The 13,011-nt window shown below is 39.8% G+C and overlaps 1 protein-coding gene across 1 annotated transcript in view; it reads right to left on the bottom strand.

The window, feature by feature from the left end:
- Positions 1–6,750: 6,750 nt before the first annotated feature.
- The window catches only part of CEP162 (centrosomal protein 162), a 99,119-nt gene continuing 92,858 nt past the window's right edge, over positions 6,751–13,011 (bottom strand). The window contains exon 27 of the mRNA XM_007467329.1: positions 6,751–7,203. Within this exon, the coding sequence (XP_007467391.1) occupies positions 6,994–7,203 (210 nt within the window). The 3' untranslated portion in view covers positions 6,751–6,993. The remainder of the gene's footprint in view (positions 7,204–13,011) is intronic.

Raw genomic sequence — 13,011 nt, 5'->3', positions numbered from 1 at the left:
ATCACCAATACCAAGTAGAAAGATTAGCAAAGGATTTATACAAGAACAAGTATAGAAGCTTACACAAACTGTCCGGACAGGGTCCCACTCGGAGAGAAGTGAGTGAGACCCGGACTAACAGTCGGGCGAGGTCTTTATACCCTTCAAAGGACGGGAAGTTCCCAAGGCGGGAGGGAGCTGTTTAATTTTGAATCAGCCAATCAGGAACCCGGTTCTTCCTGCCCCAAGCAAGCAAGTTTCTTACAGAAGCCAAAATGTGCTGTTAGCCCTGAAGCTGTTCTTCCGTTTCTTTTGTCACATTCCCCCCTTTTTCTAGGAACTAATCAAATCCTTGATTCCTGGTCTTCCGTATTCAGGAGGTATGTTTCGTTTTGGGCTAAAGTTTGCCCAGTCAATCCGTCTGTTAGTGTCCACGTCCTCTGTGGTGTAGTCTCTCTTTATTCTGCTATGATGAATCCAAGTCCGGACACCGTCGACTTCAACAGCAGTCGGGGTACTCAGCACAATCAGCCTGGTATTGTACTATTCGTGCGTTTGAGAGCCATCGTTCAGGAGGGGAGTTTAGAAGGGTCTTAACAGCATGCAGAGTAAACACGGTTAATTGTTGTCCCATGGTTAATTTGTCAGCATCTTTTTTCAGCAGGGCAGTGGCTGCAATTTGTCTGACGCATGAGGGCCACCCGGAGGCTACTGGGTCCAGTTGTTTAGAGAGATAGGCTATCGGCCTTCACCAGGGCCCAAGTTTCTGAGTTAGTACTCCCCTTGCCACTCCGGTTCATTCATATCAGGGTTGGGGAGTGCCAGAGCAGAAGGTGAGGTAAAAGCCCTTTTAATGTCCTGGAAGGCCTTCCCTTGTGTCTCAGTCCAGTTAATCTTGGTGGCTTTGGGGCCATTCTGGTTAACGCCCTTCAGGGCATCGTACAGAGGCTTGGCCAGCTCTGCAAATCTGGGTATCCAGAGCCGGCAATAGCCCGCCATTCCCAAGAATTCTCTCAATTCCTTTCTTGTGGTAGCGGTTGGTAAGGTTAGGATGGCCTGAGTGCTCTGTCCTCCTTTTAGGATATACCCTAAATAGTTTACTTGTTCTTGACAAATCTGAGCCTTTTTAATTGAGAGTTTATAGCCTAAGTCCTGTAGTAACCTTATTAGGCCTTTTCTTCCTGTTAGATAATCCCACACAGTTTTTCCAGCCACAAGTAAATCATCCACATATTGTAATCAGGTTACTTCGGGAAACTGGTTATGGAATTCGAAAACGAGTTTTTAACAGTTCATGTAATTTTGTAGATCCCAGATGCGTTCCCTCATGCAAGCGTCGTATCAACATCAGGCCTATTTATTCTCAGGAATAAAAATTCGGTGATCTTTGTCTTGCCTTCATAGGGGCAGTCAGACATGGCCGGGAAGGAGTGGGTGACTGTTTGTTTGCCCAAGTCGACCTTCCTGTCTGTGGTCCAAAAACAGCATTGAGTCCCAGTGGCCCCCTGTAATCCATATCTTTCCTTCCTTCTCGTTATCTAATCCCCCCCCTTTTTCTTTTGTATCCAGTCCAAATCCTTGGAATCAATAAAGAAACTTGGTTACAATAACCAGAATTATGAATGATTACGTTTAACATACCAAGTAATCTTAGTTAAATATTTTTCTTTAAGATACCTCAGGGGACCTCTAAAGTATCACAAAGTTAACTGGAAATCAAAAGAAACAATTAAAATTTGATATTTGGGAAGTTTGTCAAAAAGTTTTAAAACAGTTGGTCAAATAAGATCATAGGTCACTGTGAGACAATACTTATTCCTTAACCAAAGTTACAAAAGATCTCAAAAGCAAATACAGATCACTTAAATGCAAAGAAACTCACACAGTCTGTTGTCAAAAGCAGCATTTTAAGAATACTTTGGGGGAAGAAACCAAATCCAGTCTTGTTCTAGCCCATTCCTAATAAAATCCATTTACCCAACTAAATTCAGTCCAATCTTAGAAAATCCTGATCATGTATTACTGTTTTCAGTATTTTTTTATTCTCATTCGTCCCACCTTTTTTTACTGAAAACATACATCTTACCTTCCTTAAAAGTTTTTTTTTTTTACATTGAGTTACTTTTCTTGTTGACAGATTTATAACAGATGGAATAAGGTTTTATTTGACCGTTAGGAAACCTAGGTACAACAGAAGTATTATACTCAACATTGATGACTCTAAAGACATGTCTATATTAAACCAACAAGTTTAAGCCACCTTCAATTCCAGATATCAGTTGAGTACTGAATAATTTTCAGATGACATGAACCCGAAATTCATTCTGGCCAGATTATTTTTTTACTTCTGAGTATTTATGTAAGTGTTTGATTTTTTTTTAAAAGCCAATTAAGTAGAGCTCTTTTATGAATTAATTTTTGGCAATACCATACACCTACAACACACATATAGATACATATGAAAATATAAACACGGAGGTCTCATTGTTCCCATTCCAAAATTTCAGTCCTGAGTCAGGTACAACATAAAATCTATCAGTTACAAGGGGTTGGATTCAAATTGGGCTTCTGGCAGATGGAACAAATCAAGGTCACCAATCTAGAGGGCTAAATCTTTTTTACTAGTGTTTATAGAAAAGACACTTGGGGTTTCTATTTATCCTTGACAAGTCAAGTGTTGTTACTTTACCCTCTTTTTTTAAATTTGCATTTAAAAAGATGGCAGAGATAAGGGTTTCTTAGAAGACCAGATAGGACATTTGTATCTCAAAGGTTTCCCCTTTGTTTAATACTTAGCTTAGGGGAGAAGGCCTCTTTTAAAATTCCTATCAGGCTAAAGTCCATTTCCCAAAAGCGGCCTGCCTCGTTGCCTCGATACCGATGCAGTTCCTGGTGTTTTGAGTCGTCCCCTTGGTTTACTTGTGCACAAGTCACACATTGCCTAGTGACTGAGAATACTTTTTCTTTTAATACCTGCCTTAACTGTCTCTTCTCAGTTTACAAGTTCTTCCCTTCAAAACCATCTAATTTTTGTAATTTCCTTCGGATATCTGGGGCCGACTGTGTCACAAAGGCCAAGTTAATTGCCCGCCTGCCTGTTTTCTGGTGCCTCAGGGTCTAGGGGGGTCCATAGCCTGTAAGTCTCCATCAGCCTTTCCAGGAAGGCGGCTGGAGACTCTGTGGCTCCCTGGGTCACCTCTGTAACCTTGGACATATTAGTTGGCCTTCGTGCTGCCGCCCGAAGTCCTGTTAACAGAGCCTGGCGAAAACGGGCCAAAGCCCCTCGTCCCTCCTCCGTGTTAGGTTCCAGTCCGGTCGGGTACTAGGGAGCACAGTTTCAATTAGGTTGGGGTTATCAGTGGGCCGCCCATCTGGACCAAGTACCTGTTTACGGGCCCCCCACATGATTTTTTCTCTCTTTCTTCCGTGGTAAACAAAACCTGTAACAATTGCTGACAATCATCCCAGGTCGGCTGGTGATTAACGCTTGTGGTTTCTCAGAAAATGGAGGATTTTGTAATTCCCAATTATAGAATGGGGCGTAAGTAAGAAAAAGCTGTGCCTCCCCTGGACTAGGTGCTTGTTGTCGCAGAGGCAGAGCAGTGGGTCGCGGTTCAGTCAAGTGATCTCTAGACCGGGTATGCGGTCTCCTGGGCCGACCTGGGAGGATGTCGTCATCGGGGTCCGTAACCGCCTCGGGAGGGACATGGGGAGGCGGAGGCGCAGACGCCTCGGGAGGAGGGGTTTCTTCTTCTTCCTCTCCCTCCCCTACAAGAGGAGGGGGCGGGGACTTAGAGCTTTTAACATTAGGTTTTTTTCCCGTCCGCCATCTTGGCGGCACATATGTTATCTTTAGATCTTGTTTCCTTTCTGTTGGTAGCTCCCGGCGGTGGTGTCTCCACGAGACCCCGCCAACACTCAATATAGAGAATCTGATCATCATGTACCTTAAAGACAATATCTTCCACCGCAGCTATAACCGGAATAGAGAACGTACCTTCGGATGGCCATCCCACCTCAAATGTCGGCCATTCCAATTCACAAAAGGTGCGGAGGGTTTCCGGGGATACAGAGGCCCCGAATCCCCTGGCGATCTGGTGGAAGTCTCTGAAGTGGTCCAGAACTAGGCTCAGGGGGGTCTGCATCCGGAACATACCTTGTCCCATTGCTAAATTTCTGTTGAGCTAAAGGTTTTAGCACAAGCACAAAGCCAAAGTGTCCAAGCAAATGCAAGAGCACACACACGAGTGACAAAAGACAGAAGGAGAGAACAAGTTTTGACACAATCCCAGTTCAAAATTGGGACCAAAGAATATCGAAACCGACTTTGAATTCCCAAGGAGGAATCGCGGCGTCCCGGGACTCCTCCTGACTCCAGGCTTAACGTCGCGTCCGACAAGCCTTGATGGAGTCTCCTAGTTTCTTGCCGGCAAGCCAAGGGTCGCAAACTTACCCAAAGGAGCAGGTGGTGGCTTCGGAGGAGGGACCCCGTTTCAGATCTTTTGTGACGAAAGAAACGGAAGAACAGATTCAGGGCTAACAGCACATTTTGGTTTCTATAAGAAACTTGCTTGTTTGCTTGGGGCGGGAAGAATCGGGTTCCTGACTGGCTGATTCAAAATTAAACAGCTCCCTCCCGCCTTGGGGACTTCCCACCCTGTGAAGAGTATAAAAGCCTCGCCCGACTGTTACTCGGGGTCTCACTCACTTCTCTCCGAGTGGGACCCTGTCCGGACAGTTTGTGTAAGCTTCTATACTTGTATAAATCCTTTGCTAATCTTTCTGCTTGGTGTTGGTGATTCTCGGGTGTCCTTGGTTGGGACACGGGTCGCATTTACTGGGGAACTTGACTCCAGGCGTGTGGCTCCCGGACCGTAACACTTTAACCTCCACTTTGAGTATTCCAAAAAGACAGGGAGGGACCCTGTTTCAGATCTTTAACCTCCACTGTCTGATCCCGGATGAGCCCCCAAATGTTGTGGTCCGGGAACCACATGCCTGGAGTCGAGTTCCCCGGTAAATGCGACCCGTGTCCCAACCAAGGACACCCGAGAATCACCAATACCAAGTAGAAAGATTAGCAAAGGATTTATACAAGAACAAGTATAGAAGCTTACACAAACTGTCCGGACAGGGTCCCACTCGGAGAGAAGTGAGTGAGACCCCGACTAACAGTCGGGCGAGGCCTTTATACCCTTCACAGGACGGGAAGTTCCCAAGGCAGGAGGGAGCTGTTTAATTTTGAATCAGCCAATCAGGAACCCGGTTCTTCCTGCCCCAAGCAAGCAAGTTTCTTACAGAAGCCAAAATGTGCTGTTAGCCCTGAAGCTGTTCTTCCGTTTCTTTCGTCACAGTGCAATAACTAAGGGATGGGGTATGGTCCCCAAGGTTTCTAGTTGTAACTAATAGTTCTGATAGTACGTATGGACCTTTACTCTGTACGTAAAATTGAAGCTGTGTCATGTGCACAGCTTATTCCAAAATAGAATATGGAGTCCTCATCAAAATAGGATGTACTTTCTCTGTAAGTGATAATCTAATGTCTGTACTTCTTGTGTTTCAGAATCAGCTGTGTTTGTGCTTAGAATGAACGGGCCCGTGGATAGTTAAAAAAACAAACGGGGGTGGGGTGTAGTTATAAATTAGCAGGTTTGCAAATAAAAAAATCGACAAAAGCACACTCAAATAATAACCAAAATAGTTTATAAAATTCTTTCACATAAAAAATAACTATAATTAATGCTTTCTACCCTCTTAGGAAAAGGACATTAAAAATTCTGGACATTAATTGCATTCCTTTAATTTCCACATTTCACATTTGCTACCTATAATTTCACTAAGATTTATTTCAACGGCCTTTTATAAAGCATTTCACTTTGTAATGATTATTCTAGAACTGCACTTGCTGGCATGTAGTTACTGAGCACTTGCAATGTGCTGGTCCAAACTGAGATGTGCTATAAATGGAAAACTTGCCAGATTTGGGGGACTTAGTATGAAAAAAAGAATGTAAGAACCCAATTTTTATATTGTTATTTTAGATATATAGATTACCAAAATTAACTTCATTTGTTTCTTTTTATCTTTTTAAATGTGGCTACTAGAAAATTTTAAATTACATGTGGCTCACACGATCCTTCTACTGGACAGCACTGGGCCAGAACATTTGAAAACAAAGTAGCTACAGCTTTAATTTCCCAGTTATCTTATATGCCCACTGTCTGCTTTTGGAAATGAAATTGTAAAACAAAAGAATAATCTGGCTACCTTTATGCATGCTTTTAATTTTTTCTAGTGAACATATATTTACTTTTTAAATGAAGTAAAAATGTTATATTCTGTTTATAACCTTAAAGTTACAAAAAAGGGACTGACATTTAAGACATGTAGCATGAAAGATTAAAACAGTGAATAAATCAAATTCCCCTATTACTTGTGAAATATATTTTGCACTTTTATATTAGGTGCAAAATGAGGCACCTAGAGGTAGGAGTGGAAATCTGGGAGAACACGAGAGTTCACTCCCTATCTACTTGTACAGAAGTTACAACTCTCATCAGAATGATCACGGAAGCGCCACTACTCTAGTGACTGTCCGAGCCTCTGTGCTCACGTTCCTCTGTGTGTCTCTGTGGGAAAGAGAAGCTTTCTGGCCAGGAATTAAGAATACACACTTAGTCAATGACGGCAAAGTATTTGCAACTTTGCTTTCTTTGCATATCTAGCGCGAAAGTGAGACCTTTTGCAATAAATCTCACTAGTTCTAGTCACCTGACAAAAAGGGACTTGTCCATAAATTATTTAAAATGTGACTGGTTAATGATTTTCAGTAAAATACACCATTAATGCTGCTTTTTTTCCTCCTAATTGGTAAAGGGTAATTTATTTTGAAATGTTGCTTTTGTGTTCTGGCAACATACTGTTGACACTTTTTTCAAAAGCCTCCTTCTGACAGAGACCCCATCCACCGTCCATCTCCAGGCCTTTCTGTGAGGTCACATGAAATGCGAGTTGCTAGTAATACTCTGGTGCCTTCACTTCTTCTGCCAAAGCAAGTGGCATGACCAACCCCTGCCGGTGCAGCTCTCGGAGAACATCCAAAATCGAGTCTAACTCCGTGCGGAACTTGTCCAGCTCACGATTCTTCAACTGTGCAAGTCTTTTCCATTTCTCAATTTCTTTGTTTTGCTCGGTTTCTACTACTTGGTGTGTCTGCTGTATTATCTGCAAATTAAAAAATGCCGAATTACTTTTAGAGTCCACAGTGTGGGTGAAGAACCTCTAATAGCCTCAAAGAGCTCAAGTGGGACAATGCTGATGACGGTAAACCTGTGACCTATATATCAGAGGGGAGGGAGTTAGAGGGAGGGGAGCGTTACCTAACGGGCCCCGCTGGGTCAATAAACAGGCTTGTAAGTGAAGAGTAAGTGGGAATTTTAATATCTAATTCTGATAGGGAGTTATGGAGTTTAGTCTTTTTCTTTTAACCCATGGTGGGGGGCGGGGGGAAGGGTACCATTTAAAGCATCCAATACCTTGGAATGAATCCAAACATCCCCAAAATGCTGTTTTTTTCTTTTTTTAAGAATTTTTTTTAAAATTTAATTTAATTTTTGGCTGCATTGGGTCTTCGTTGCTGTGCGCAGGCTTTCTCTAGTTGTGGCATGTGGGCTCAGTAGTTGTGGCGCATGGGCTTAGTTGCTCCGCAGCATGTGGGATCTTCCCGGACCAGGGCTCAAACCCATGTCCCCTGCATTTGCAGGCAGATTCTTAACCACTGTGCCATCAGGGAAGCCCAATAAAATTTTCATTTATAATTCTGCCTGGCTACAGAGTAACTTCATAATTCTAAAATGAAAGAATTTCAGAAGTACTGTATAAACACGTGCTTGAGTTAAGCAGAATACAAAATGCTGTATGAATTTTCAACTCTAAGTTTTAAACTTTGAAAATTTTGGATGTCTATTATATATTGAAATTCGGCATTTAACCATAACTAACATAACACTGTGTAAGTTTAAGGTATACAATGTAGTGGCATGACATATGTAAAGGCTGTGAAATGACTACCACAGTAAGTTTAGTTAACATCTGTCAGCTCACACAAGTTTCAGAATCTTGTACTGGAAGTTTTAACCTTCAGACCACCTCCCCCCAATTCCCCCCGCACCCTGCCTCTGGCAACTGCCAATCTGATCTTTGTTTCAGCGTGTTTGGGGTTGTTTAGAGTACACATGTAAGCTTACATAGAATCTGTATTTCTCTGTCTGACTTAACATAAAGCCCTCAAGGTCCATCCATGTTGTTGCGAGTGGCAGGGTTTCCTTTTTTTTTTTTTTTATGGCTGAATACCATTCCACTGTATGTATATATAATATATCACATTTTCTTTACCCATTCACCCACTGATGGACACTTAACATTATTTCCATGTCTTGGCTGATGTAAAGAATGCTTCAATGAGCACTGGCTGCACCAATTTACAGTCCCACCAACAGTGCACATGGGTTCCTTTTTCTCCACATCCTCATCAATACTTGTTACTTCTGTGATACCCATTCTTTTTGATATAGCTCACTGTGGGTTTGACTTGCATTTCCCTAATGATTAGTGATGTTGAACACCTTTTGATGTAGCTGTTGGCCATTTAAATATCTTCTTTGTAATAACGTCTATTCAGGTCCTTTGCCCATTTTAAAATTTTTTTTTTTTTTTTTTTTGTTCTGGAGTTGTGTGAGTCCCTTGAATATTTTGGATATTAGCTCCTTATCAGATGTGTGGTTTACAAATATTTTCTCCCACTTCATAGGTTGCCTTTTCATCATGTTAATTATTTCTTTGGTTGTGCAGGCTTTTTTAGTTTGATGTAGTCCCATTTGTTTATTGTTTATTTCACTGCTTGTGTTTCAGGTGTCATATCCACAAAGGATCTATGCCAAGACATGTCAGGGAATGTTCCCCCTATATTTTATTCTAGGAATTTTATGGTTTCTGGTCTTACATTTAAGTCTCTAAATCCATTTAGGATTAATATTTGTGTGTGGTGTAAGGTAAGGGTCTAGTTTCAGTCTTGCATGTGAATATCAAATTTTCCCACAACCATTTATAGAAGAAACTGTCTTTTGTCCAAAGAGTATTCTTGGCTCCCTTATCAAATAAGTATGCATGGATTTATTTCTGGGTTCTTGATTTGATTCCATTGGTCTATGTGTCTATTTTTAATGCCAGAACCATACTGTTTTGATTACTACAGTTATATATTTGTATAATATAGTTTGAAATTAGGAAATGAGATGCTTCCAGCTTTGTTCTTTCTTAGGATTACTCTGGCTATTTGTGGTCTTTTGTGGTTCCATACAAATTTCAGATTGTTTTTTCTATTATTGTAAAAAATGCCATTGGAATCTTGACAGGGATTGTAGTGAATCTATAGATGGCTTTGGACATTTTAACAATATCAATTCTTCTAATCCATGAACATTGAATATCTTTCTATTTGTGTCTTCTTCAATTTCTTTTATCAATGTCTTATAGTTATCACTGTACAGATCTTTTATCTCCTTAGATAAATTTATTTCCAAGTATTTTATTGTTTTTGATATTATTGTAAATAGAATTGTTTTATTTTTCAGATAATTTGTTGCTAGTATATAGAAACATTACTGATTGTTGTATACTGATTTTGGTATCCTGCAACTTTACTGAATTTGTTGACCAGCGGTTTTTAGGTGGAGTCTTTAGGATTTTCTATATATAAAATAATGTCATTCACAGAGACAATTTTATTTCACCCTTTCCAATTCTGATGCCTTTATTTTTCTTGACTGATTGCTCTGGCTAAGGCTTCTAGTACTATGCTGAATAAAAGTGGTGAGAGTGAGCATTCTTTTCTTTTTCCTGATCTTAGCAGAAAAGCTTCCAGTCTCTCACCACTGAGTATGATGTTAGCTGTGGTCTTGTTATCTATGGACTTTATTATGTTGAGGTACATTCATTTTATACCTAATCTGTTAAGACATTTTTTTTTATCATGAATGAGTGTTCAATATTGTCAAATGTTCTTTCTACACTGATTGAGATGATCATATGATTTTTATCTTTCAGTTAATGTGGTGTATCACATTTATTGATCTGCATATGCTAAAGTATCCCAGGAATGAATCTCACTTGATCATGGTGTATGATCCATTAAATGTGCTGTTGAATTTGGTTTGCTAATTTTTTTTTTAAACAAGGAATATATGCCTTTTTGGAAATAATTATATCCTGATACAATCATCTTCTATACATTGACAGTGGTAATATTGGTAGTATAAGTATGCCTTGGTGTAGGTGGGTCATGAAGGCTTCCCCTCATATTCACTATAATAGAACTCAGAGCTGAGAGCAGCTTCTAAATAGAAAGGAAAAACACAGGTTTAAAAGGTCCCTTTCACAAGTGCTACAAGCATTAAATTTGTTCTGTAATTTCAATTCTGAAAAAAAACCAAAAAACCAAAAAACATTACCCTGTAGCTTCTTACAAGCATCTGTACTGTTAATCTAGGAAATAAGTCTCCAGAAGATGCAAAGGTTTCACTATATGTGCTGCTAGAGCAGCCTTTTGACTTCACTGTTCCTTTTTTATTTTTTTTAACTTTATTGGAGTATAGTTGATTTACAATGTTGTGTTAGTTTCAGGTGTACAGCAAAGTGATTCATTTATATATTTATACATATATTCTCTTTTTTTTTCAGATTCTTTTCCCATATAGGTTATTATAGAATATTGAGTAGAGTTCCCTGTGCTATACAGTAGGTCCTTGTTGTTATCTATTTTATATATAGTAGTGTGTATATGTTAATCCCAAACTCGTAATTTATCCCTCCCCAACACATTTCCCCTTTGGTAACCAAAAGTTTGTTTTTTGAAATCTGTGAGTCTGTTTCTGTTTTGTAAGTACATTCATTTGTATCATTTTTTAAAAAAATTAGATTCCACATGAGTGATATATGATATTTGTCTTTGACTCATTTCACTTAGTCTGATAATCTCTAGGTCCATCCATGTTACTACAAATGGTATTATTTTGTTCTTTTTTATAGCTAAGTAATATTCCACTATATATATATATATATATATATATATATATATACACACACACATATACATATATATATATATGCCAAGACTTCTTTATCCATTCCGCTGTCAGTGGAGATTAAGGTTGCTTCCATGTCTTGGCTATTGTAAATAGTGCTGCCATGAACACTGGGCTGCATGTATCTTTTCAAATTAGTTTCCTCTGGATATATGCCCAGCAGTGGGATTGCTGGGTCATATGATAACTCTATTTTTAGTTTTTTAAGGAAGCTCCATACTGTTCTCCAGAGTGCTTGTACCAATTTACATTCCCACCAACAGTGTAGGAGGGTCCTGTCCCCTTTTCTCCACACCCTCCCCAGCATTTATTGTTCATAGACTTTTTGATGATGGCCTTTCTGACTGGTGTGAGGTGATACCTCATTGTAGTTTTGATTGGCATTTCTCATGTTGAGCATATTTTCATGTGATTTTTGTCCATCTGTATGTCTTCTTTGTCTATTTAGATCTTCTGTCCATTTTTTTTTTAATTGGGTTGTTGGTTTTTTTTTATATAGACCTGCATAACCTGTTTGTATATTTTGGAGATTAATCCCTTGCCGGTCACTTTGTTTGCAAATATTTTCTCTCATTCTGTGGGTTGTCTTTTTGTTTTGTTTATGGTTTCCTTGGCTGTGCAAAAGCTTTTAAGTTTAATTAGGTCCTATTTGTTTACATTTGTTTTTATTTCCATTATTCTAGGAGACAGATTCAAAAAGGCATTGCTGCAATTCATGTCAAAGAGTGTTCTGCCTATGTTTTCCTCTAAGAGGTTTATAGTATCTGGTCCTTAATTCATTTTGAGTTTATTTTTGTATATGGTGTTAGAGAATGGTCTAATTTCATTCTTTTACATGTAGCTGTCCGGTTTTCCCAGCACCACTTATTGAAGAGACTTTCTTTTCTCCATTGTATATTCTTGCCTCTGTTGTCATAGATTAATTGACCACATGTGTGTGGGTTTATTTCTGGGCTCTCCATCCTGTTCCATTGATCTATGTCTGTTTTTGTGCCAGTACCACATTGTTTTGATGACTGGCTTTGTTGTATAGTCTGAAGTCAGGGAGCATGATTCCTCTAGCTCTCTTCTTCTTTCTCAAGATTGCTTTGGCTATTTGAGGTCTTTTGTGTCTCCATACAAATTTTAAAAGTTTTCGTTCTAGTTCTGTGAAAAACGCATTTTGATAATGCGTTTATTTGACAGGGATTACAATGAATCTGTAGATTACCTTGGGTAGTATAGTTGTTTTGACAGTATTGATTCTTCCAATCCAAGAACATGGTATATCTTTCCATCGGGTTTAGTCATCTTCAATTTCTTTCGTAGACTTTTGGTTTGCAGTTACTATGAGGTTTTGATATCACAGTCTATATATATACAGGATTGTTTTAAGTTGCTGGTCTCTTAATTGCAAATACATTTCTAATATCCTGAATTTGTACTCTCCTCTTCTCAACAACTGCTGGTTCTGATATCATATTTGTGTGTGGATGATTTCCTACCTTTACTTATATTTGCCTTTCCTGGTGAGCTTTCCCATTTGTAATTTTCCTGTTTCTAGTTGGGGCCTTTTCTTTTCTGCCTAGATAAGTTCCTTTAGTATTTGTTGTAAAGCTGTTTTGGTGGTGCTGAATTCTCTTAGCTTTTGCTTGTCTGTAAAGCTTTTGACTTCTCCGTTGACTCTAAATGAGAGCCCTGCTGGGTAGAGTATTCTTGGTTGTAGGTTTCTCCCTTTCATCACTTTAAATATATAGTGCCACTCCCAGGCTTCCCTGGTGGCGCAGTGGTTGGGAGTCCGCTTGCCGATGCAGGGGACGTGGGTTCATGCCCTGGTCCAGGAGGATCCCACATGCCGCAGAGTGGCTGGGCCCGTGAGCCATGGCCGCTGGGCCTGTGCGTCCGGAGCCTG

This window comes from Lipotes vexillifer, unplaced genomic scaffold (genome assembly GCF_000442215.2).
Source record: "Lipotes vexillifer unplaced genomic scaffold, Lipotes_vexillifer_v1.1 scaffold554, whole genome shotgun sequence".
In the NCBI taxonomy this organism is placed as follows: Eukaryota; Metazoa; Chordata; class Mammalia; order Artiodactyla; family Lipotidae; genus Lipotes; species Lipotes vexillifer.
Note: the sequence above shows the minus strand (reverse complement) of the source record. Positions and strands in the feature narration are given on the sequence as shown.